General features: G+C 39.9%; 1 protein-coding gene across 3 annotated transcripts; it reads right to left on the reverse strand.

Moving 5' to 3' along the window:
* Positions 1–827: 827 nt before the first annotated feature.
* NRBF2 (nuclear receptor binding factor 2) lies at positions 828–21337 on the reverse strand. 3 transcript variants are annotated; one of them, XM_081158781.1, is made up of 4 exons: positions 21091–21337; positions 9823–9907; positions 3630–3670; positions 828–2340 (listed from the first exon to the last, which is right to left on the reverse strand). In XM_081158781.1, the coding sequence occupies exons 1-4, from the start codon at positions 21118–21120 to the stop codon at positions 1630–1632; spliced, it is 867 nt and encodes a 288-aa protein (XP_081014907.1). In that variant the 5' UTR covers positions 21121–21337; the 3' UTR covers positions 828–1629. The 3 variants fall into 3 exon arrangements, with proteins under 3 accessions (XP_081014907.1, XP_081014908.1, XP_081014909.1); XM_081158782.1 differs by lacking the exon at positions 21091–21337 and adding an exon at positions 20478–20567; XM_081158783.1 differs by lacking the exon at positions 9823–9907 and having other exon boundaries at positions 21091–21258.
* Positions 21338–23677: the final 2340 nt, after the last annotated feature.

Here is a 23677-nt window from a genome sequence, read left to right on the forward strand (position 1 = left end):
GGGCAGGGTAAGGGAGGAAGGGAGAAGGTAGTGGCAGAAGAGCAATGTGATTTTGAAAGTAGTTGTGTCAAAACTTAACAAAGCTCATTTTTAAAAGAGAAATGGCTAGGCTCAAAGTTTGTTTTTGCATAAACTTGTTAAATCTGAAGTTTTATAAGGAAGGTCAGGCAAGCAAAATATTCAGCAACATTGAGATGGACAAATTAACATAACTTTTAAAAGAGAATGGAACTCTCAAGATATTTTAAGAAGCTAGTTTATTTTGGTTTCATGTGTAGCAAGATGACACAAGAAAAAACGTGACCTCTGCATGGTCATTTCATCTCATCTACTTCTGCCAGCTTCATCACCAAACACGTGAGCCCAACCCTACCCCTCGGCCCCACTGTCCCTGGTTTCCTCAGGAGAGGCGGAATGCTGTTCCTCTGAACTTGTCACTCCCACAATTCCACACAATAAACCAAGTCTAAGCTTTAAACACACCCAGTGCTTACACTCAAATGTGTTTCCCTCCTACGCTCCTCTTGGCCTTCCCACCTTGGAGCACCCCTGGGCTCTGCAGAGGAGAGTGCCCACGCAGCGCTTCACCACCACGTGCTCCCGCCTGAGCATTTTTCATGTGTGCCAGGACAAGAAAAGGTTGGGAACACATTTAGAACTCAGGAACTTCCTTGTTCTTTCTCCTTAGTTAGAAGGGAACTGGGCTACAAAAACACTGAAGAAAATCTGTTACAAACCAAAGTAATCCTTTGACAGAATCTCTTCAAATTCACATTCAACACAGAAACCATATAAAACTTGCTTCTTAAGTACCAACCACATTCACCAAAGGTATAAAACACAATTACTTTATTGATTTCTTACAATCAAATACTGCCAACTAGCATTACTTCCACTCATGCATCATCAAAAACAAAAGGATTATTTCCTTGGTATTTTCAAATGATGCATTTATACAATAAACAAAAAAAGTTAGAACTTAAAATGCACCCTGATTAATTATGTAAACTGGTAATTTTAAAAAAGCATAACTAATAATTTGGTTCTTCATAAAATGGAAATTTAAATATTTCTCCTGATAGTCTTGAGGTTATCATTATGTTATGAGTAGTGCAAAGTGTGGCACACAGAGTTTCATCTAGAAAGGTGTCTTACACACCTTATTAAACAAATGAAATGTGCATAACAAAATGCATACAGTCAATGCATGATAAAAAGCATGTTTCAAATTCAAGGCAGCCTCCAGGCCACCATATTATTTGTTTTGCATTATCATTTATGGCATTATAGATTACACATAACATACTTTCATACATTTTAACCCTGAAGATAAGAAAAATAATTGTTGCTTGAAAAAAATTATTCCAGGTAGCCATTTGGTTTGTGTCAGGAGAAAGTGAACCTCCAAGAGTTTAGTGTCTGCCAAGTCTGGAATCATTAGCTGGAGTCAGTAAGTCAGAGACGCGGCATATTTCACAGTGACCGTTTCCCGAGTCCTGGCAATGCCTCCTCTCCACAGCGCGCCAGATGACGAGGCATCTCCGGGATTACCCTTGCATGTGCTTTTTCCCTTTGTTTCTTCTAGATTAACTGTATTTCCTCTTCTCACCTCTTCTATGGCCTTCCATTTTAATTATTCATAAGTCCTTTCAGAATATCCTCAGAGAGTTCCATAAGGGGAAGTTCTGGAGATGGAAAATCCAAGGGAGGAAGATTGGGTATTGGAATATCCTTGGCTTTCCCAGTATTTGCTGCAAACTTCTGCCAAGTTGAAGAGGCTGTAGCAGTTTCTGAATGTGGTGGCAAGCTCCACAACTCTGACTTTTCTACAAAATCAGCATCTACATCTAGCTCCTTTTCTACTGGGCCTTTTAGAAGTCTGGCCTTTTCAGCCTTGAGTTGTTTATTTTCTTTCCTTAATCTTTCATTCTCAGCCATAAGGAATTCCACATGTCTCTTCAAATCTGTAATTTTGGTTGCCTGCTCCTCTATAATTGTTTTATCATCTTTTGGGGCTTTGCTTCCAATGCATGGTTCTATTGGCTCACTCTTTTGCTGAAGTAAAAATAGTAGTGTGTCTGGATCCCTGTCAAAGACCCTCTGAATTTCAGGCAGGCGTTTCTCAGTGGAAGGGCTGTACTTCTGAGAGAGAAGGCAGCTCTGGCCTTCCGCATCCTCAGCAGAGGGCTTGTGAGATGCCTGAAGCTGGGCAGCGGCATCCCTGTCAGTGCTCTGCTGGGCTTTCAGCCTCTCCTCCCGCTTGGCCCTCTTCCACCGCTCCTGAATGAGGAGGAGCTGTTTCATGTGGCTATCCCTCTGCAGTTCCAGTGAGAGATGCGCCTATCACACAGAAAGAAAGGTACAATTTAACATAAGTCTCTTCAGTAATGTCCAGCAAACAACTATTCCAAGATCCTCCTTTCTGAATGACCCAATAACAGTTAAAATTTATATACTATGTTTGGAATTCAACTGAACCTCAAAAACTTTTTCAAAATAACTAGCTCTTTCTAGGTAAGCTAATATTTTTATGTTAGCTTATGAATATAAACAAAACAGCATTTATTTAGGAAGTCAGAAGTCCTACTCCAAATCAACATACTGAATCAGACCTTTTTTAAATGTGCCTTAACCCTCTGCAATGCCACTGATACTCAGATTGAAAACAGAAAACTTTCCTCTTTAGACATCAATTCTACAACTAGCTAAAAAAGTCTTTTCACTGACAGGGTGTTCAGAAGGCTCAGTGTACATCTCTCTATATTATGTGGCTAACAAGAGCAGTTCTATACAAAGGGAAGGGTGCGAAATAGAACACAACTTCTAGGTTCTCTTGGTTCAGTTTGAGGAATTGGTGTTTTTTCCTTGCCACTAATATCCCCTCACAGATAGGATCCCTTAATTTAATCAAACATTTACCAAGTACCTCCTATATACCTGCCACTTGTCTAATCAGGAAATCATCTTTGGATAAAGAGTTACTGTTCGATAAAGGTATTTTAAAAAGCTAGGGAGGCCCTCCCCAAACACAGAAGACAATTTAAAGCCATTGATGAAACAAATTTAAAAGTACCACAATTGCTTAGAAATTTAGGAAAAGGTAAGTTCAGATTTAAATTATCTTTGAGAAGCAAAGGGAGGGCCAACTGGTTTCCCCTTGCCCAGGCCTGCTTACTTATTGTGAGCTGCTGGTGAAATGAGCTTATAATCTGGAAAGGCCCTAAGAGGGGTCTCTAGGACACATTTGGCAAACTGAGATCTACAAGTAACCACTAGAAAACAAGGATAGAAGTTGCTGCATACCATACCTGGTATGTCTGGTACATCAACAGCAGTTCATTTAGTTTTAATTTCCTTTCTAAAGTATTCTTCTTTTGCCCGTTTTATATATAGGGTGGGGCAAAAGTAGGTTTACAGTTGTGAATACATGAAAGTTTATCCTTGCATTGTTATTTATTAATTATTGTATTATTTTCCAAACGAACAACTGCAAACCTACTTTTGCCCCACACTGTATTTGCACTATATAGTGTTTTGAGAGGGGCCCAATGCTTTCTTTTATACACAAGTCAAGTCTTCATGAGAAAATCCTCCTAACCCGTGATGCAAATATTAAGAAAATGTCTCACCTGCTCAGACTGTGTTAGCTTCATGGCTTCAGAAAGATATGCTGGTTTAAAAAAAAGAGGCACATTAATATATGAGTGTTGTCATTTTGTAATTAACAAATCAAAGGAAGAGTTTTCATACTCCTCATGTGACAAAGAGAAATGATCTAAGCAGCAACTCTGCTATGCAGTTATCCTGTTCCTAAAAAGAAATAAGGTGGGGATTTAAAAAGATGTCAGTGGTAATCAAATGTAGATAGATATTCCCTACCCCACCTTGAAGGAGTTTGTTCTTTTTTTAAAATTGATTTTAGAGAAAGAGCAAGGGAGAGGGGGAAAGAGAGGAACATTGATCAGTTGCTTCCGATATGCACCCCAACTGGGATGGAACTCATAACCTGGGTATGTGCCCTAACTGGGAATCAAACCTGTCACCCTTCAGTGCATGGGACAACGCTCCAACCACATAAGCCACACCAGCCGGGGCAGGAGGAGTTTGTTCTTTTAAAACCCCTGTAGGTTTCACAATTAAGGAAGCCAAGATGGCCTATTCAGAAAATAGGATTGAGGAGGATTAAAATTTAACAAGAACCAGTCAAAACCCTATTATTTATTATGCTCACAAAAATATTAAGAGATGATTATCAATGACTTTTTAAAAAAATATGTTTTTATTGATTTTAGAGAGAAAGGAAGGGAAAGGGATAGAGAGAAACACTGATTGGCTGCCTCCTGAATGCCCCCTACTGGGGATCGAGCCCACAACCCAGGCATGTGCCCTGACCAGGAATCAAACTGGGAATCTCTTGGTTCATGGCTTGATGCTCAACCACTGAGCTACACCAGCCAGGCTCCAATGACTTTTTTACTGACATGAATGCCTGGACTATCATTTGGGCCTTCTATAGAACTTTTATTAACTTGTTTCTAAGCTATGCCAACAGCCTGCTAGGAATCAGGGAGTTAAAAGTGCTAAGAACTTGTTGACATTTATTGTAAGCAAGTTGTCAAACAGTATATAGTGTCACTGATGAGGACCATAAATGGGCAATAACTTAATAAACTTCTCTTTGATCTTAAGATCAATTCCTGGGTGACTTAATTTGTTTGAATTTAAATAGTTACTGCAAAAATCCATAATTTTCCTTTCTGCCCTGACTGCTAGAAAACTTAAGGCCAAGTTCTATCAAATATGCAAGAATCCACTGAGCATTTTGTCAGCTAAACTAGTCCTCCCACATTTTATCTTTCTATGGATTCCTCATCTACTTGTTTTTAATTACATTTTATATATTGTTGTAAGGCCTCTATATCCTGTCTAAACAAGACGAAGTATTATTATTATTATTTTTAAATATATCTTTATTGATTTCAGAGAGAGGAAAGGAGAGGGAGAGACAGAGATATAGAAACATCAATGATGAGTCATTGACTGAGCCCGCAACCCGGGCATGTGCCCTGACCGGGAATCGAACGCTGATCACCTGGATCCTAGGTCCACGCTCAACCGCTGAGCCACGCCCGGCCGGAGTATTATTTTTACAGATACTACAAGGCACTGCTTTCTGTCTGGTGTTAACCTAAATGTTAACGATTTTCCAAGTTCATGAATTATAAGTGCTGTCTGCCAGGTTCTGCCACAGTATTTAAGACAGTTTAACTGCATCCTCCCTCCTCAACTGAAAGTGTTGCTTGGGGAAATGATGAGACCTTCAGGCCTAGGTTCTTGTCTTCTTGAAGAAGTTAGGAAAATTCCAGAACAAGCAGGGTAGGGAAACTGAGACAGATAGTTAAACAGCAGTTTGTAGCTATGCAGTAAATCCTATCTTCCCTAAACCAGGGACACTTATAGGTAAATGGTTTGCACTTCTCCCAGCCAGAGGGTAAAGAGCTTAAAACACCCTGCTCAGGGAGACAGATAACAGAAATCCAACTAATGCCATTTGCCAACCACACAGAAGGACAAATTAAGAAAATAAATCTCATTTTGGCATATCAGCATAAAGCTGATGAAAATTCTATTGATCCACCTAACGCTTAGCCTTTAAAACCCCTGAAAATGAAGGTCCTAGCCAGTCTCGCTCCAGGGAGCATGCCCGCACCATTCCCATCCCCTTCTCCTTCTCCTACAGGCACCTATCTACTAAACTTCAAAGGATCCCAGGAGACTTGCAACCAGGGGAGCAATAAGCAGGAGCAGCTCATCCCAGGCTAACCCCCTGAACCTGTCTCCAAGGCTCCTTTTTCTCTGACTTCCCAATGAGCCAAAACAGCCCAGCCTAGGCTCTTATGTTGCTTCTTCTATGCCCTTTCTTGTGTTACTGCCCTAAATGTGTGTTTGCTGCGGTCAATAAATTCTTGCTTGACTTTTCTACACTTGTCTCTGGATTGAAATCTTTCCTTCAAGAAGACAAGAATTAAGGTCTCATCGTCAATGGTAACAAAAGCAGAGTTGGTTATACAGTTTTTGATCCAGTCATACTTAACTTTTTTCCTCAACTTTCTTTTATTCCTACGTTAAGTGTGTATAGCTGCACACATATTATTTCTTTTCCATTTGTTCATGTTTTACTCTGTTGAGACATTCTATCTATTGGTCTGACAGTGTAAATTTTCCTAGCCATTCCTCCCATTATGTCTGCATATATTTGTCTCCTTGCCTGAACTACAGTTTACTTTAAAATCTTTCTTAATAAATGGAACAATTTGGCAAAACCAAACTTAACTGGAATGCCTCCCTTTGTAGAACCTTAAAACTATAACATGAGAGAAGAGGATACCCAAGAACACTGAGCTGCCAAAGGGCAAAGAATTCAACAACAGTCACACTGTCATTTAAAGTATTTCCAAGATTTTGATTTAAAATCAGGACCTTTAAAAAAAGTTATTTTAAAAGAGAAAAATTTTTAATCTGATTGTACGGTCACGGATTTGCTCTAGTCATCAAAGGAACAAGTGCTCCAGCTCCATGATTGCAGAATTTAGGAAAGAGATATTTCACAAAAATGTAACAATTCTGGTTAAAATGCTTCCATCAATTATGACACAAGACTAATATTTAAAGTAAATATTAAGCAAGTGACAGGAAAAAGGGACTAAGAAAATCTGAAGAATCTATTACTTCTTAAAATAACATCATTCATTATTCTATCATGAATCTGGTACCAAAGTACAAATTGTACAGCCTATCTGGACACACAGCAAAATATTGACTCTGAAAGACAAAGACTAATCTGCTTTGAGTCATTTTCATGTCACCACAGTCTAATGGGAAGGTAGGTGAAGACTTATTTTCAACCAAATACATAGAAACACTGTACTCTGAGGTCTGCTCATTTGAAATGTTCATTTTGAGTGCTAAGCATTATTAATGGATATTATCAATTTCCCATTTAAGGTTTTGTTCTTTTTGTGTGTGAAAGAAATGAAATTCACTTAGGGAACTGAACTGCAGAAAACTGTCATGTGAGAATTATACCAATCCAGTTACAGCTGCTAATCAAGGGTTTAAAACAATAGATTTTTCTAACAATACTAAATCCTTGGGAGTTTGTGTCCTCTTACCTTTTTTCATACTGGATGGTAAAATGTGAACAACTCCTCCTACCCACCTCCTGCCATGCTTAGACACCTTTTTTCTTCCTGAGATTTGGTGTCTCAGTTTATCTATCAAATGAATGCTCATATGCTCATTTCATCTAATTCAGCTCCTGTCCACCTTGAGAGTAGATCCTACCTTTTCCCAACAGGAAAAAGAAATCAAATAAACTCTTTATTTCAACACATTTACAAAACAAACACTATCAAAACTTTACAAAGTATACAGGTTATGAGTCCTTAGCTATGTAATCTCAAGGTAAATTTTTAGTCTCAGAATCTCCTGTGGCCTTTGACAGCTCAACACAGAGGCCCCGTCTTTTGTCCTAAGTTTTCTCAGTTCAGGCTTTCCTTCTTATCAGTCTTTCTCATATCAACCTTTCCCTGTCAATCTCTAAAATGATTTCCAAATACTAAATTACCTCCTCTCAAAATACATCTACAGCCAGCAGACGTGGGTCAGCAGTTGAGCATCGACTTATGAACCAGGAGATCATGGTTCAATTCCCAGGCAGGGCACATGCCCAGGCTGTGGGCTCCATCCCCAGTAGGGGGCATGCAGGAGGCAGACGATCAATGACTCTCATCATTGATGCTTGTCTCTCTCTCCCTCTCCCTTCCTCTCTGAAATCAATAAAGATATATTAAAAAAAAAAAAAAAAATACATCCACATTTCCCAAAACACCACTGTCACAAGCCCTAGATGTCAATTTACAAAACACTGAGCTCATTCCAACCACATCAATTTTCAAACTAGCATTATACTGACAACTCCACACTGAAATGCAACACAAGGATTTTATTATTTTTTTAAATATGTCTATTGATTTATGAAAGAGGAAGGGAGGGAGGGGGGAGAGAGAGAGAAAGAAACATCAATGATTAGAGAGTCAATGACTGGCTGCCTCCTGCATGCCCTGTACTGGGGATCAAGCCTACAGCCCCAGCATGTGCCCTGACCAAGAATCAATCTGAGATCTTCTGGATCATAGGTTGATGTTCAACTACTAAGACACGCCAGCTGGGCCACAAGGCTATTTTTAACCAAGATTTAACTCCCAATCAAATTGGCTCATAAGTTCTATCTCCATAATTAAAGCTTTTGGGATCCAACAGGCTGCCTCTATCTTTCTACTCCTGAGAATGTCACAGAACTTAGGTACAGGGAAAGGGAGGTGTTTAAAGCCCAACATTAGTTTTAAGTCTTCTAATAAAGACATGGATGTAGGTTAGGAATGAAAAATACTTTTCTCCCTTCTATATATTCAGAATATCCTACTGCTCAACGCATAACATATGCTAATCACTCCATCTTAACATATGTTATAGATGTATAACCATGACCACCGTGGGTTATTTAACTAAAGGTGTCATTTCACTGTGGCATTCATCCACAACATGGTTTTCTTAAATAGTATATAGTACATTATTATTTCTGTATAGTGACTACAAATTTAACAATCTGATTCATAACAAAACAGACTTTAAGTAAGATTTAAAGAGCACGAGCTACCAAGTTTAATGTTGTATAAAGCCCCCATAAAACTCATCATAAAAATTCACAAAGATTTATGAGGTACATACTATGTGCTCAGCTCTATAGCCGAAACGGTACACGTCAATAACAAAAATTTCTTTAAAAAAAGACTTTAAATGTTGTCTGAAATCAGTGATTTATAGGCAAAAATCACTGACATGAGGACTTATCCAAACCAGTGTCCACAGTGTCTCATTTTTCAGCAGTAAGGTAACACAGGAGGGGCTGATTCTGCCCAGAAAGAACATGGCTCTGGTCATCATGCTGGCCTAGAGGGAAAGGAAAGTGTCTTCTTCTAGCAGACAGACCATAAGGCTTGCTCTAAGAAAGGTGGCTACACCCATTTTGGATGAAGCATGAATAAAACAGCCCCTTCCCCAAAGCTTTTAGGTTTACTCATCCAACAAAAACCTGTACAAAACACACCCCGAAGATCTATTCCTGAGTTCAACATATGCTAGGTTATATAACTGGGATAAAATTAGGTATTTGATAAAAATCCAAATATTCTAAATTTTATACCTAAAAGAAACCTATCACCAGCACAATATTACAAGCATAAATGTACAGATGAAATATTCAGAAGGGAAACTAAAGAAAAACCACAGGAGTTTTGATGCGTCTTGTATTATCAACATCTCAGACAACAGAAACTCAGTGAAAATTAATTGGTTGGAATTAAACTAGTTATTACTTTCAGAACCCAAAATAGCTAACTATTTGAAATCCAGACTCCTTTTTTATAATAACTAAGATGTACTGGCGGACTTCTGGAAATCACTTGTGTCTTTAAGGATCTTCAGGCTCAGAAAGCTGTATCCAGGAATCATTTACCAACATGGCAGGTGCAATTTTCATGGTTTAGAAAGAAGGCTGGGTTAGAAGGAGCTGGAAAATCCAACATACTCAAAAAATAATGAAAGCTGATGTTCCACTGGGTCAGTCGGGTCAACCTTGTATATGCGCAAGACAACAACATACTACTACTATGACTTTCATTCAAAATAAAGGGTTGACAGATACTGGAAGAAAGAAACTGCCCTACAGTTTTAGATTCAGTATTTCTTAAAAATACTCACCTGTAGCCTTTTTGTGACAAGAAATAGCCTCCTCGTATTTCCCAGCAGCTAATAAACGATCTGCTCGTCTGCTCTGCTGATGAGCCTAGAAAACAAACATTTCTAAGTTCCTCTGAATCATAAAAAAAGACATGACTTAAAAAACCCCAAAAACGACCTTTTAAGAAAATAAATAATACTGTTTGTTGCCACACTAAAGCCATTTATGGCTGTCTGTAACGGAAAATCTAAAGGGTAGTTCCTGAACTATACAGCACCTGAAAGGATGGGCCACTTCTCTCAACTCTACTAATAAACCATCAAGGTTAATACCAGGCACTTGAACTCCTCCAGTGATCCACATTCTTCCATTCTTCAGAGATTAACCAAGAGTTACCATCATAGATTGTTACTCAAAAGGTGTGTTTTCTTAAGAAGTTCCTTTCAAAACAAGAGTTATTTTGTAGACACTTTTACTAGTTTGTATAGTTTAAAAACTATAATCAAGAAATTACTTATCACACAGTAAAATCCAAGTTTCTCTTGTATAACTCATTCTTCCCTTTCAACCTTAAAGTTACTATTTATGTTTTTAAAATATAAAATGTGTACATTGTACAGTTGAGTAATTAACGATACCTTTATTTAATATTATGGTGGAGATTTAGGTACAACTCACCAAAACAAAGACAAACTCAAAAGTTCTGAAAGCAAATAACTAAAGTGCCCCTGAATGTAAAGGTAAATGGATTAGTCACTGGGCTCCTTACCCTCTGTTACACTTTAAGAATTACCACCACTTTGAAAATATTGTTTCCCTCCCTTTTAAGAGTTCCAACAGACTCAGAGGGGTTATATCTTAATAAAGTTAAACAATTATCAGGCAAGGAGAAAGACAAACAACAAGTCTTCTAGCTACTATAATGTTTTCCTCATTAACAAACTCACAGATGCCTTAGCAAAGCTTCTTTAAAAAAAGTGAAAAGCACTGCACTCCTGTGTTCAGAGCAGCATTACTCAAAACAGTCAAAAGGTGGAAGCAACCCAAATGTCCATCAATAGATGAATAAACAAACCGTGGAATATATATACATATATATATACACACACACACATATATATACACACAATGGAATATTATTCAGCCTTAAAAAGGAAGGAAATTGACCCATGCTACAGCATGGATGAATTTTGAAGACATTAAGCTAGTAATGAAATATAAAATAAGTCATTTACAAAAAGACAAATGCTATATGATCCCATCTATATGAAATATCTAAAGTAGTAAAACTCATAGAAACAGAAAGTAGAATGGTGATTGCCAGGGGCTGGGGGGGTGAGAAAAGCGAGTTGTTTCAAGGGGTGTAGTTTCAGCTTTGCAAGATGAAAAGTTGTGGAGATCTGTTTCACAACAATGTGAATATACTTAATGCTACTGGACTGGATCCTTAAATACTAAAAAAAGGGTAAATTTTATGTTATGTGCACTTTAACTCTATTTTTGAAAAAAGCAAAAAGCAAGTGTTTTGTCAGAGGTAAAGTGAATAATCTAGCATGCTTTGGAAAAAAACATGCCACTGATGCGGCATAAAAAATACTTCAGAGAATCACTTTGCAACTGAGACTACAAACTTGTTCTCTAAGTCTCAATTTACTCCTGAAAATAATGGATAACAGTAAGTGACTAGGTGCTTAAAATAATTTTAACCCTGGAGTCTTGGACTGAGCAAAAAATATGTTCTGAACCCAGCTTATCTTATAGTGCCCAGAAATATTACAGATCTTTTGGGAAGACAATGTACATGATGAAGGAAGGTAAGTTATGGTGAACGTGATTTCTCTGAGGAATGTGTTCAGATAGTATAGTTAAAGCAAGTGGCACTCAATCAACAAGGTTCTACATGAAGAAAAAAAAAGGATTAAAATGGGTAAATCTGCAGGTGTCTTTACTTCCTGAGCTTTGAAAGATGCCCTATAAAAGACAAACCTTCTCTGAAATCCCAAAGTACCTCCTATGGATGACACAGTGCAGAACTAGCCCTACCAAGAACCCAGGGCTCTTGACTCAAGTCCTGCTCACCCACTAAACTACTGAAGTTATTTCATCTTTCATGGCCTGTTTTCTCACCTGTAAAATGAGAGTTGGGCCAGATTTGTGCTTTTCAAGTTTTAGTGGAATATAAATTACGTGGGAATATGGTTAAAATGCCAATTCCTACTCAGTAGGTCTGGAGTAGGGCTTCAGATTCTACCAAGGTGAAGCTGAGGGCTACTGAACACACTTTGAGATGCAGAGACGAGCAGCTCTCTGAGGTTACCTCACTCTAATCTTATGCCTCTATCATCTGTCTTTGATGGCATCAACCACTTTCTACCTTGTACTGTATTTTTGAAGCTCCCAATTAAACTTGAAGCTCTGCAATAACAGAATAAATTGTTTCACCAAAGAAACAAAAAGTTCTCAAGTGGTGAGAACTGGACCTCATGGCTCTCCCCACGTCCCTTCAACTTCCCCATGTAATGTCCAATCTCTGGTCACTATGCAATTTAGGAGCTACGTCTCAGTTAAAAACACACACCTACTCTAGGCTATCTGGCACCACAGCAATCAAATCCCCTATTTAAAAATACAGTTCTCAGTAGGTTCTTGTTAGATACTCAGAAAGTGCAAACTCTGGATAAAGCTTAACTGCCTAGGCTCAAATCTCAGCTTGAACACTTATTAGATACATGAACTGACTTCTTCACTTCCTGAGTTTTTGCATTTCTAAAATGAGTGTGTTGTGAAAATTAAACTAGTTAAAAGACAATAAAAACATTGAAGGCACCTGCCATCAAAAAGTTTACAATGTAGGCCTTGGCCGGGTGATGAAAAACTGGGCAGAGGATGTGAATAGACCTTTTCCCAAAGGAAACATACAAATGGTCAACAGGTACATGAAAAGACAATCAGAATCATTAATCATCAAGGAAAACAAATCAAAACAAGATGCTACTTCACATCTCTCAGAATGGCTACTGTCAAAAAGACAAGAAATAACAAGTGTTGGCAAGGATGTGGAAGAAAAGAAACCCTGTGCACAATAGGTGGGAATGTTAATTAGTGCAGCCACTACGGAAAACAGTAGGGAGGTTGCTCAAAAAATTAAAAATAGAACTGCCATTTGATGCCTTATCAGATATGTAATTTGCAAATATTTTCTCCCATTTAGTAGGTTTCCTTTTCATTTGTTGATAATTTCCTTTGCTGTGCAGAAGCTTTTAGTTTGATGCAGTCCCATCAGATATTTTCTTGATACGTTTGTGGGGTTTTTTGTACTTATTTTCTTTGCTTCTCTATCCATAACTGTGATAAACAGCTTCTGATATGGCTCCCAAAGCCCCTGCTTCCTAGTATTCACACCCTTCCTCAAATGTGGGCTGGACCTAGTGACTTGCATCTAAAAAACAGAATATAGCAAAGGTGATAGGATGTCACTTCCAGGATTAGGTTACAAAAGACTGTGACTTCCATCCTGGGAAGTGACTCAATCTTCCTTGCTCACTTTAATGACACCAGTGGTCATGTTGTGAGCTGCCCTATAGAAAGGCTCACACGGAGAAAATGAAGGTGGCCTGCCAACAGTCAGCAAAGAACTGAAATCCTCAATCCATAAGTACTCAAGGAACTGAATCCTGCTATCAAACCTATTAGTGAGCTGGGAAGGAGCTCCTGCCCCAGTGAAGCCTTCAAGTAGCACTGTAGCCCCAGCTGACACCCTGACCGCAGCCCTGTGGATCCTGAAGGAAAGGACCCAGCTAAGCCATACCCTATTCCTTACACACAGAACCTGTGAGATAACAAATGGGTGCTGTTTTAAGGGGCTAAAGTTTGGGATAATTTGTTATATAGCAATAGATAACATAATAATATGACATCTCTGTCATTTATTCTAAGCTGCCTCAAATTCTACTGGGAAATAGATAATGTTTAAACAGAGAAAGCAGTGACTGGCCAATCCTCATGGGGCTGTGATACCCTATCACTGAATAATGAATATTAGATTCCCTGACACCACTTAAATCTCATATTTAAGTATTTTCTGACAGAGTTTACAATAGTCTGATTTAATTTTGGTTTGAGAATCTCTTGAAAATTTGGACTTCTGATCCAAATGGAGCAGGTGGCATTGGTCTACCCTTCAGCTGTAAACAACTATAAAGCTGGACAAAATATAAAAACGGCAGTTAACAGATATTGAACAAAAAATAACAGATTGCATTTTCAAGAAAAGGGAAATGCACAAGTTATGAGACCTACATTCATCCTAGCTTTCTTTCTGAGGACATTTTCCAAACTGGAGTGCAGGAAAATAAAACCCAAGCAAAAGGCAGTATCTCACTGGGCAGAAGAGATGGAGACTGGAGCCAAAAGGCTGGAATTTGAGGAGATTCCAGGATTGGAGGGAACTGCAGTAGAAACACCCTAAAAATATACATTAAAAAAAATCTTCCAGGTCTTTGGCCAATGTCCTAAGCTCCATGAGAACAGGGCAAAATTCCAGCAGGCCAAGCAGAAGCTCCGAGCAGAGATTTCAGAGGCCACACAGTGCCAGGAAGACAGGTTACAGTTTGCGCCTAGAAGTACTTTGGTGAAAACCTGGTACTTTCACCTGAGAACCCAGAGAGGTCAGCCCTGAGAGTAAGGACCACATTGTAAGTATTATGGGTAAAACTAAAATAGGCCCACTCTAATAAAGCCTAAAATAAACCTAGACTGGATCAAGGTGATCTATCAGTATTCTAACTGCCAACCAGAACAAAACTTTACACTCTTTAGAGGAAGATGACAAATTCAGAGTCTCTACAACATATCATCCACAATGTGACATACAATAAAGTTACTAGGTATGTGAAGTAGGTAAAAGTAACGGATACAGAGAAAGACAACAGAAACAGACTCAGAGATTATCCATATAATCTTGGAATTAACAGCAAGAAGCTAAAAACAAAAACAAAAAACTATGCTTAAGGTGTTAAAGAAAACAGAGAAAGAGGACACAACAGATGAAAAGAAAACTAGAAACATGGGATGAAAGTTCTATAAGAATAGGAACTTTGTCCTATTCACTGTTGAATCCTTGAAGTCCAGAATAGTACCTGATACATAGTAATTACACATATTTGCTGGCTAATTGGATGGAAGGATGAAAGAGGTTGTGTTGAGGGTTGGTAACAAAACCAAAGACTGGTAAATGCCAAAAAAACACTACTATACTTCTGAAAAAATATGAGAATAAAACTATGCATTAAAATCTAAAATAAATAACTACATATATACACATATACAGACACACATGGAGAGAGGGGGAGAAAGAGAAAGGGGGGGAAAGAGTCAATCACTGGTACACTTACTTCATTCACTATTTTAATCCATCCAATCTCTAGGACATTTTAACCAGAATTTTCCTACTCCCTCAAGTAAAAATGAAGGCACAATACTATAAAATGTTCTAAAACTTTTATAAAGTTAAAACAGCTTCAGACTTAGTAATGTCTTATTCTGTGTACTCTGTACAAATTTCTCCTTTGCTGAATCCTCCTCAGAAACAACCAGCACTTTCCACATGCCCCACTTCTCTCTGTGAATTGCTCTTCTTCCTAGATAATAGACATTTCTGTGGGAGTTGCCAAATTCTTACATTACCTTGTCCCCTGACCACCTAACAATCTGTTCCATCAGATTTTCAAATTTAGGACTAGAGGGTATGTCACAAAAGTTTTAAGTGGTTTTAACTAATGCAACATTCAGGAGTTGGCCAGGTAGAAAATGTAGGTCTGCAGAGAGGAAAAATCTGATTATCTTTGAGTCCCAGGTCCCATATGTTCTTAGACCCACCTACATTGTGGCCCTACCCTTCCTGTACCTTTCTGTTGATTCCAATATATTATCCCAAATTAGCTTAAGCGAATATGAAATGGGTTTCTATCACCTGCAACTGACAAAAATCCTAACTACAACTGGATTACTAAGTGACAGCCTTCACCAAAAAGTCCATTCTACTTCTATATGCTAACTGCTTAAAAAATACAGGTTCAATGGTGTCTTCTTTCCCAAAGGAAAACAGTATTACTTTCTATTATTTTTCATATATTTCTGTGTCCCTGGGGAAAGTTGAATGTAAAGATGAAAAGAAAAGGAATGCCATACCAAACAATACCAACAAAGGTGGAAGAGGAAAATTTAATGTACTCCTGAACTTTGTCATAGGGTCTTCAGTGGAGGAGAAATCTCATTCACTCTCCCTTTCTCAATCAATTCACTGAGTCTCCTATTGGCAAGTACTATCTCCTAAAAGTAAGTTCTAAATTAACCGTCTAACTAATGTAATTCAATTATCACTAAGATAACTGCTCAAGTGTTAGAAAAGTCCAGGAAGATGTGTTTTTGATTCTAAGGATCAATTTCTCCCACACACAGCTCTGCTGCATCTTTTTTCTTCCTTAAGTTTCCAGTTTAGCTTGCTTTTTTTCATAACCACCACCATCTGTTGTGAAGACAAATTACAGGATTCAAGCCACTAGTGAGCTGTGAAATCAATTTAGTGGATCACGACAGCATTTTTTAAAATTCCAATAGTAAATATTAGAGTATATCAAATATAGCACCATACATACATACACACGCACACGTGTTGTGTATATGTATCATACACGGCATCATATAAAATAAACTTTCAGTTTTGTTTTGTTTTGGGTGAGATTTATGAGGGTCCCCACATTTTACACAATTCCAGGAGATACATACATAATGCGGCAGCTCTGTAGTAATATTCACATATGTATGTGTGTACTGGTCATTATGAAAAAAATCTCACTGTGAATCACAGTCAAAACAAATGGGCAAACACTGATCTAATAGAAAGATCAATATTTTACTTAGAATCTCGCTTTCAAATCCCACTATCATCACTTACTCTGCATTTCTTTTTTAAACAGCAGTGGTTTTAAAATTTTTTAAAGTTTTTATTTATTGATTTTTAGGGAGGGAGGGAGAGAGAGAGAAACTTCAATTTGTTATTCCAATTATTTATGCATTCATTGACTTTTTTTTTTTTTTAATCCTCACCCAAAGATATTTTTTCCATTACTTTTCAGAGAAACTGGAAGGGGGGGGAGAGAGGGGAGAAGGAGGGAGACAGGGAGGGAGACAGGGAGGGAGGGAGAGAGAGGGAGAGAAACACTGCAATCGAGGTACATGCCCTTGTCTACAACTTAATCCGGGACCCTTCAATCCAAAGGCTAGCGCTATAACCACGGAGGCAAACCGACAGGGCCACTGGTTGACTCTTGTATGCGCTCTGACCAGGAATCAAACCTGCAACCTTTGGCCTATCAGGACAATGCTCTAACCAACTGAGCTACTCGCCAGGGCCCTTACTCTGCATTTCAACGTCTTCATCCATAAAATGGGGAATACCTCATATAGTACTAAAAAACAAAAAAAACCACAATATATAAAGTGTCTGATACCAACCCTAGCACTTAGTAATTGTCAGATAAGTCTTAGTGGTCTTTCCCCAGAGTGCTTCCATTAGCCCAATCTAGCTTGTGACACAGGATGAATTTTCCTTGAAATTTCCAGGGCAACAAGGAAAACATTCACAGTCTTAATTCTCCCTAACCTTAAATATTTTACTGCTGCCCTGACGAGTGTGGCTCAGTGGTCGGAGGGTCCACCAATGCACCAAGGGTCACGGGTTCAATTCCTGGTCAAGGGCACATACCTGGGTTGCAGGTTCAATCCTGGGGCCAGTTGGAGTGCCTGAGGGAGGCAACTGATTGATGTCTCTCTTACATGGAAATTTCTCTCTCTCTCTCCCCCCTCCCTTCTTCCTCCTTTCTCATTAAAAAAAAAAAAAATCAATGGAAAAAATATCCTTGGGTGAGGATTAACACTACCAAAAAAATTTTTTATTGCCAATATAATAAACATGGAATAATTACAAAGATTCTAAGTATGTACAAGGCCATTCTTTGGACCGTATCTGATTCCTTTTCTTAGATGAGAAAAACTGACCACTCTAGAGGGAAGCTCAGTTACTCAACAAACATATTCTCAGCACTCTTAAGAGACAAACATGTAGAGAACAACTGTGGCCGTGCAGTCACATGGACTCTATCCTTTGAGTGTGCAGAGTAGGTAAGCAAAGCATGAGCAAGTCATGTGTAAATTAAGGTCTGACATCACTTCCTAAATAGGCAGCAAACAAACCAAAGAACTAGAAATTATCTCAGAAATTCTGACATTTGCTACCAGCACTCATGTTAAAATTAAATGTATCCAAAGAAATGTCTAAATATAAACTAATTTTCTGTTATAATTTTTCCATATTAAAAGCTGACAGAAAAAAAACAACTGGTGAAACAAAACTTATTCAGAGTGCAAGGACTAGCTATTTTCCGCCCTCGATGGAAATATGATTTATCTTCTTTTTCTTCTGACCAACTTCAAAAACCAGAGAACTAGAACACAGTACCTGTACTACATATTAAAATGACTATTTCAGCCCTGGCCAAGTAGCTCAATTGGTTAGACTGTCAACCTGACATGCCAAGGTTGCGGGTTCATTCCTGGTCAGGGCACACAGAAGAATCAACCAATGAATGTATAAATAAGTGGAACAACAAATCGATGTTTCTCTCTCTCTCACCCCCTATCCCTTATTCTCTCTCTCTAAAAATCAATTAAAATTTTAAAAATAAAATCAAATGACTATTTCAACCTATTCTCTTCCATAACCTAAAAACTCACTGTGATAAAATAAGTCTACAGGCCCTTACTGCAAACCTAACAAAAGAATCAATACTAGAGGCACTAAATAAATGTTGACACAGAATATACAGTTCAATATAGATAAGAACCACAGTAAAATGAAAATGATGAGTACATTAATGTAGAAGCACTGCAAAACATCATGGTATCACAGTAAGTTGTGATCCGTAAAGTATTTGAGTCACTGGTCTAAGTAATTACTTAATTTCTCTCAGCCTACGCTTACTTATCTGTAAAACAAGGAAGCAGTTCTTCCTAAATTCCAATGATGCTCTGAGGACACATGATTATAAATCTATGTACTGTAAAAGTCCTTATACAGTGAATTTGGACTACACTATATCATTAGAAAAAGCTTGTATATACTACTGAGATTTTCAAAGGCACTCATTAAACCAAAGCATTGAGACCTATTTCGCATGTTGAATCAACTGAATACAAAGTTGGATATCGGTTCACATAAAAGAATGTGATAGTCTTCAAAAACAAAACAAACAAAAATTCAGTTTTGTAAAACTGAGTGACAACTTCAGAGGCCTGTCAGAGGCCTATCATTGGTACTTAACAGCAGTCAAAATGATTCAAGTGTTAATCTCTGTTCCACTGTTATCTTCCGATAAACAGCTAGAACTCAGGTGTTTCAAATCTCAAATGGTTTAAGAATTCAAGATGCCAAATTTCTAATACTTGCCTACAAATTTTATGACTGGATTATCAAATTTTGCTAGCCTGCTTAACAAGACTGGATTCAAAATTCTCCTCTATAAAAAGGGAATACTATTACCACCACTTAACTAAATTTTCCGAAACTGGTGATTCTCCTGCTCCATCTACAACTCTCACCCAGTTCCAGTCTTCTCAGAAGCTACCACACACTAGTGGGAGTTGGCTGCACCCTGCAGCCAAATAAAGTAAAGCTAACTGGAACTAAACCAATGGTCATTTTGCAAGGACACTTGGAACTTTGGAGCACTTTGTAAACTGCTGGTTATTTCTAATATTCCTGTTAAGTTTCAATATTGAGCCATCCATTATATTTCACTACAAACTATATGTCACCTTAATAACAAGAAAAGTGCAAGACATTTCCCTGGTTTTCAAAAAGCTCACAAATCTAGTCCAATTCTTTTTATGTGTAAACAACTCCTTCCAATGGGGGAAGGGATCAACTTAATAAAACTGGGAGGCGCTTCTCAGAGAAGCTACCTGGCACCAGTCAATTGGGAACCACAGCTTTAGGTCCAGTCCTAGAATCTTAAGCTTTTCAAGCTTAACAAGCCCAAACCTTTATTTTACAAGTGAGGTTTTAAATTAAGGGTATATGTTCTGGTTATTACAATAGCTAACTCTTACACTGTACCAGCTAGTATTCTAAGCCCTTTATAGCTATTTGTTACTTTAACCCTCACAACAAACCAAGAGTGAGGTCAATTAATCTGCCCAAGGTCACACAGCTTTTGAGTGATAATGCCAGAATTCAAATTCAAGCAGTCTAGCTCCAGAAAAAAATACACTCTTCAATCACCAGGTTCTACTGCTTCTCTATAGAAAGGTTTAAATCCAGCTCAGGGCTCTTCCACAACCCTAGGGATCAGAGTTCCAACTGAGGAATTAATTCTCCAAATGTCCATCATTGCGACTCAATTTCAAACTTGTGACCCTTAAAAGTTCCTTCCGCCTGCAACCTTTAAGTAATCTGACTTTTGCATCCAAAACAGGTGCTCTCTGGGAAACCATAAGATGTAGTGGCCAGTCAGAAAATAACGTGTTTCTCGTTGTTGCTTAAACCGCAACACCTGAAATGCCTAGAAACATAATAAAGGGACTATCAGCACTTTTTCTGAGAAAGGCAAACATCTACCGTATTTTCATGATGCCTAAAGTGATGAAACACAGCTACCAGGGAAGACCCTGTCTTTCTCTCCAGCTGTCTCCAACTTATTCGAGAAGGGCGACTTTCAGCGTATGCATCTGAATGGAGATGAGAAATGGAGTAAGGGAAAAACGGGGGTGAGAAGGGGTATTACTCCTCTCCAAAGCGGGCCGGCTCAGAGTTCAGACCCTCTGTGTTAGAAGTTGAATCCAGTATTACACACCATTTCTGCCCTGACCGGTTTCAATGCCTCTCCAGGCCGCAGGGAGGTGTTTACGTGGCGCTTGGAGGCATATCCTCGGGCCTGAAGCGGCAGCCCCGGCCGGTGGAAGCCCCTCGCTCAAGGCCCTGCGGCGGGGGGCGCACAGACGCGGCGGGAAACGGACTCCGGAGTTAGCCAGGGATCCCTGAGGGGTCAACGTCTGGGACCGCTCGCCCGGAGCCGCCGTGGGGCCACGCCCGCCTGCGCCCCCCAGCCTTTAGTACCACCTCTGCCAAACCCGCCTCCGGGCCTCGAGGGTCAGCCGGCACCAAGGCGACCAACGGGACTCCTGAGGCCAAGGAGCCCGAGGGAGGACGCGACCCTCTGCGGGCCACTCACCAGGTTGAGGGGTCCTTCCATTACTTCCATAGACCCCGGAGTAAGAGGCGGCCTGAGCGAGGGGAGCGACGGCGCCTAAGCACATGGAGGAGAACAGCAGGGGAGCGCGAAGCAACGGCAGCGTCGGCGGCTCCTCTCCGCGCCCCGGGAGCCAGCCGAGGGAGCAGAGGGAGCAACAACCGAGCCACTTCCTCCTCCGGCGCCGCGGGCCCGCCCCTGCGCCGGGCCACGCACGCGTCATGACGTCACATGCGGTGGTTCAAGGTGGGAGTGAGGACGGGTTGTGGGTGGGGCTCAGGGAAGGCGAGTCGCGGGCTTACGTACACTTTCTCGCGGTCCGTCTTTCCTCTCGCGAGAAGCTTATGTTCAGCTTTCGAAGGCTCTGCCGTGGTCACGTGAGGAGGTGTAGCCTTGTTGGAACCTAGTGGCTGTTGGCTTTTTGCAGAATCCTTCCAGCTTGGCTTTTCCCAGATTCACTCGACTTAGACTATTTTTTAAAATCAGATTTGAGCAATGCTAAACCATGCCCTGGGCCAGACACCCCCTCCGCCCAGACAAACACGAATGACTCAGGGCTCTGCCCTCTAGCTGCTGACAAACTAATAAAGAAAATAATGTGGGTCACAAATAGCCAAATACAATGCTTGACTCATTTAACAATTACGTGCTAAACCACTCTGCTGAGTTCTTTCTGTCAAAGAGTTCACTGACAAAAAATAATTGTGATTTGTGCTCCAAAGGGAGCCGGGAGCTGTGCTGGAGGTACCGTGAGTTACACAGCATCGAGAAAATGCATGTTTTCAAAAGCCCTGTGGGCTCGGAAGATGACCCCGAGCTTTAGGTGAGACCCCTGCCCTGGACGATGCCCTGATAGCAGCCTTGTGAGAGCCTGAGCAGAAGACCCATCAAAATCGTGGCCAGACTCCTGACCCATGGAAACTGTGAGATAATAAATGTGTGTTATTTTTAAGCCACTATGTTTGTGGTTCTCTGGTATGTGGCAAAGAAAACTATTACAGACCCTTTCAGGAGTAAAATCCAGGGGCAAAACTTTCTTGATAAACTACAACAAGTAGTGAATTCATCTGGCTGCACTACTCAGTGCGCTGCAACGCACAGGGGCTGGCTGCTGTGGGCCTGTTTAATACCCCTAAGGGGAACTTGAGCGACAACTGGACAAAGAAGTAGAGTATGATATATTCAAGCACACGTCAATATTTGAGAGCGACTTCATCCAGATCAGCAAAAGAGGAGACATGATGGGTGTACACAGCCACGTCCAAATGTGCACAGACATTGCACCCGCCAGCCCTGTCGTCTGCCCCTTGCTGTCGTGCTGTTGGCCTTACCAGCCACAGGCTATGAAGAGCATGCATGCTGGGCATGGCTAGGTCATCACAGGAAGAGGTTACAAGCACGCAAAGACTTCAGGGCTATCAAGGCTGCTTTCCTTAAAGTTTAGGAAATAGCAGCTAGACCTGAAGCTTGCCACTGGCTATTTTTCTCCTGGCAGACACGTGGCGGACTTCTTTACCTATTGGCATAAGCCCATTTATGTCCTGAGACCATCAGTGAAGGGTTACAGAAATCACCAGGCCATCCCAGCTGGGGACCCAGTGGACATGCCTATTACTGAATCAGAGATGAGAAAAGTCCAGTAAAGTCTCTGCTATGACTCAGGAAGACAGAGTCAGGGAGCTTTAGGAGATCATCTAAATGTTAGTCCTAATAGAAGCATGGAACAGACTGCGGGATTTCAGAGGGAAGGCAGGGGTGCGGGAGTGGGTGGGGAGAGATTAATCAAAGAATTTATATGCATATATGCATAATATATGGACACAGACAATAGTACAGGGAAAGCCTGGGGGTGGGGCAGATGAGGGGTGGAGAAGGTCAATGGGGGAAACGGGGAGATCTGTAATACTTTCAACAATAAATAAATAAATAAATAAATAAATACTGGTTCTAGTATCCTCTGAGGCTCACCTGAAAAATGCATTCCATGTGAAAGAATCCAAACCTAAATGGGCCACCACTGAGGGACTTGCCACACTGGAAAGGTTCCTGGTATACCATGAGGCTCAATTTCATACATTCCTTAGATATTAGCATATAATCTGATACCCACCTATAGGATCATGATAGTCCAATCTTTTTAAATATGTATAGATATGAGTGGCTTTTTTAATTGATTTCAGAGAGAAAAGGAGGAGAGAGACAGAAACATCAATGATGAGAGAAAATCATTGATTCGCTACCTCCTGCATGCAACCCACTGAGAATCGAGCCCCCAACCTGGGTATGTGCCCTGACTGGAAACTAAACCCCAATCTCCTAATTCATGGGTCTGATGCTCAACCACCGAGTCACCCCGGCTGGGCAGTCCAATCTCTTCTTGAACACTTACTATTCCAGTCAACTTAGAGTAATCTGTTGCGATCTATTTTTAAGGATTAGGAAGTTCTTTGAACCGTAATCTGTCTTCCCCAGACTGCCATGCCAACCAAGTTTGTATAAATTACTATAACATGAGTGGGTGAACATATGCACAATCTGTTCCCTGCTCTCAAAGTGTAAAATGTGCATA

The sequence above is a fragment of the Miniopterus schreibersii genome (assembly GCF_964146895.1).
Source record: "Miniopterus schreibersii genome assembly, chromosome: 14".
Classification (NCBI taxonomy): domain Eukaryota; kingdom Metazoa; phylum Chordata; class Mammalia; order Chiroptera; family Miniopteridae; genus Miniopterus; species Miniopterus schreibersii.

Excerpts from the sequence above, each read along its gene's own strand:
- NRBF2 (XM_081158781.1), bottom strand. The coding sequence starts at position 21,120 with ATGGAAGTAATGGAAGGACCCCTCAACCTG. Across the intron at positions 9,908-21,090 it reads TGGAAGGACCCCTCAACCTG|GCTCATCAGCAGAGCAGACG; the intron begins GTGAGTGGCCCG and ends TTTGTTTTCTAG. Across the intron at positions 3,671-9,822 it reads TTGTCACAAAAAGGCTACAG|CATATCTTTCTGAAGCCATG; the intron begins GTGAGTATTTTT and ends TTTTTAAACCAG.